The following is a 678-nucleotide window of genomic DNA, read 5'->3' as shown; positions in this document are numbered from 1 at the left end:
CGCCTTGGTGTTTAGTCATGCCGGCCACATGACCACGGAAACGTCTTCGGACAGCGCTGGCTCTTCGGCTTTGAAACGGAGATGAGCACCGCAACCCAAGAGTCGGACTCAACTGGCTTTTGAGCAAGGGAAATTTACCTTTACCTTTAAACTTCTACCCTCTCCATGACCGTATGTGTGTGATACTTCAGGTGCAATCAAGTATGGAGCTGATGTGCAGGTGTGGGAAGGGAGGAGGGTCCAGAAACCATCATCAAGATTTATTACAGTCAAAAGATCAGCCAGCAGCAGTCTGCCAGTGAGGTTCAGAAACACAACATCTGTCCATGCCAACCCTTCGTTATGCCCCTGTGCTGCCCCAGTCAGCGTTTAACTGTAGCTAAGTAGAACTCCTGCTGCCTGAGATTCTGATCCACCCATCTCTTTCCAGTTCTTCCTGGTTCTGTCCACTCTCTTCCTCCTGGAACTGGTTGGGTTGTTGGTGTTTGTCACCTGCCGGGACAAGGTAAGCACTCTCTTCTTCTTCTTTGGCACTCCTGAAATCGCTCCCTGGTCCAGCATTCAACAAACAAACAAACATGTTACATGCTTATCTTCCCTTGGAATGGTGACCTCCAGGGCTATTTTGGGGCAGGAACGCACAGGAACGGAGTTCTGGCTGGCTTCAGAGTTGGCCAC

At 50.4% G+C, this 678-nt stretch overlaps 1 protein-coding gene across 1 annotated transcript in view; it reads left to right on the top strand.

Moving 5' to 3' along the window:
- LOC107116601 (tetraspanin-4-like) overlaps positions 1-678 on the top strand; it is a 17610-nt gene that overhangs the window by 7962 nt on the left and 8970 nt on the right. The window contains exon 4 of the mRNA XM_015418541.1: positions 431-505. Within this exon, the coding sequence (XP_015274027.1) occupies positions 431-505 (75 nt within the window). The remainder of the gene's footprint in view (positions 1-430; positions 506-678) is intronic.

This window comes from Gekko japonicus, unplaced genomic scaffold (genome assembly GCF_001447785.1).
Source record: "Gekko japonicus isolate JY-2015 unplaced genomic scaffold, Gekko_japonicus_V1.1 scaffold299, whole genome shotgun sequence".
In the NCBI taxonomy this organism is placed as follows: domain Eukaryota; kingdom Metazoa; phylum Chordata; class Lepidosauria; order Squamata; family Gekkonidae; genus Gekko; species Gekko japonicus.
Note: the sequence above shows the minus strand (reverse complement) of the source record. Positions and strands in the feature narration are given on the sequence as shown.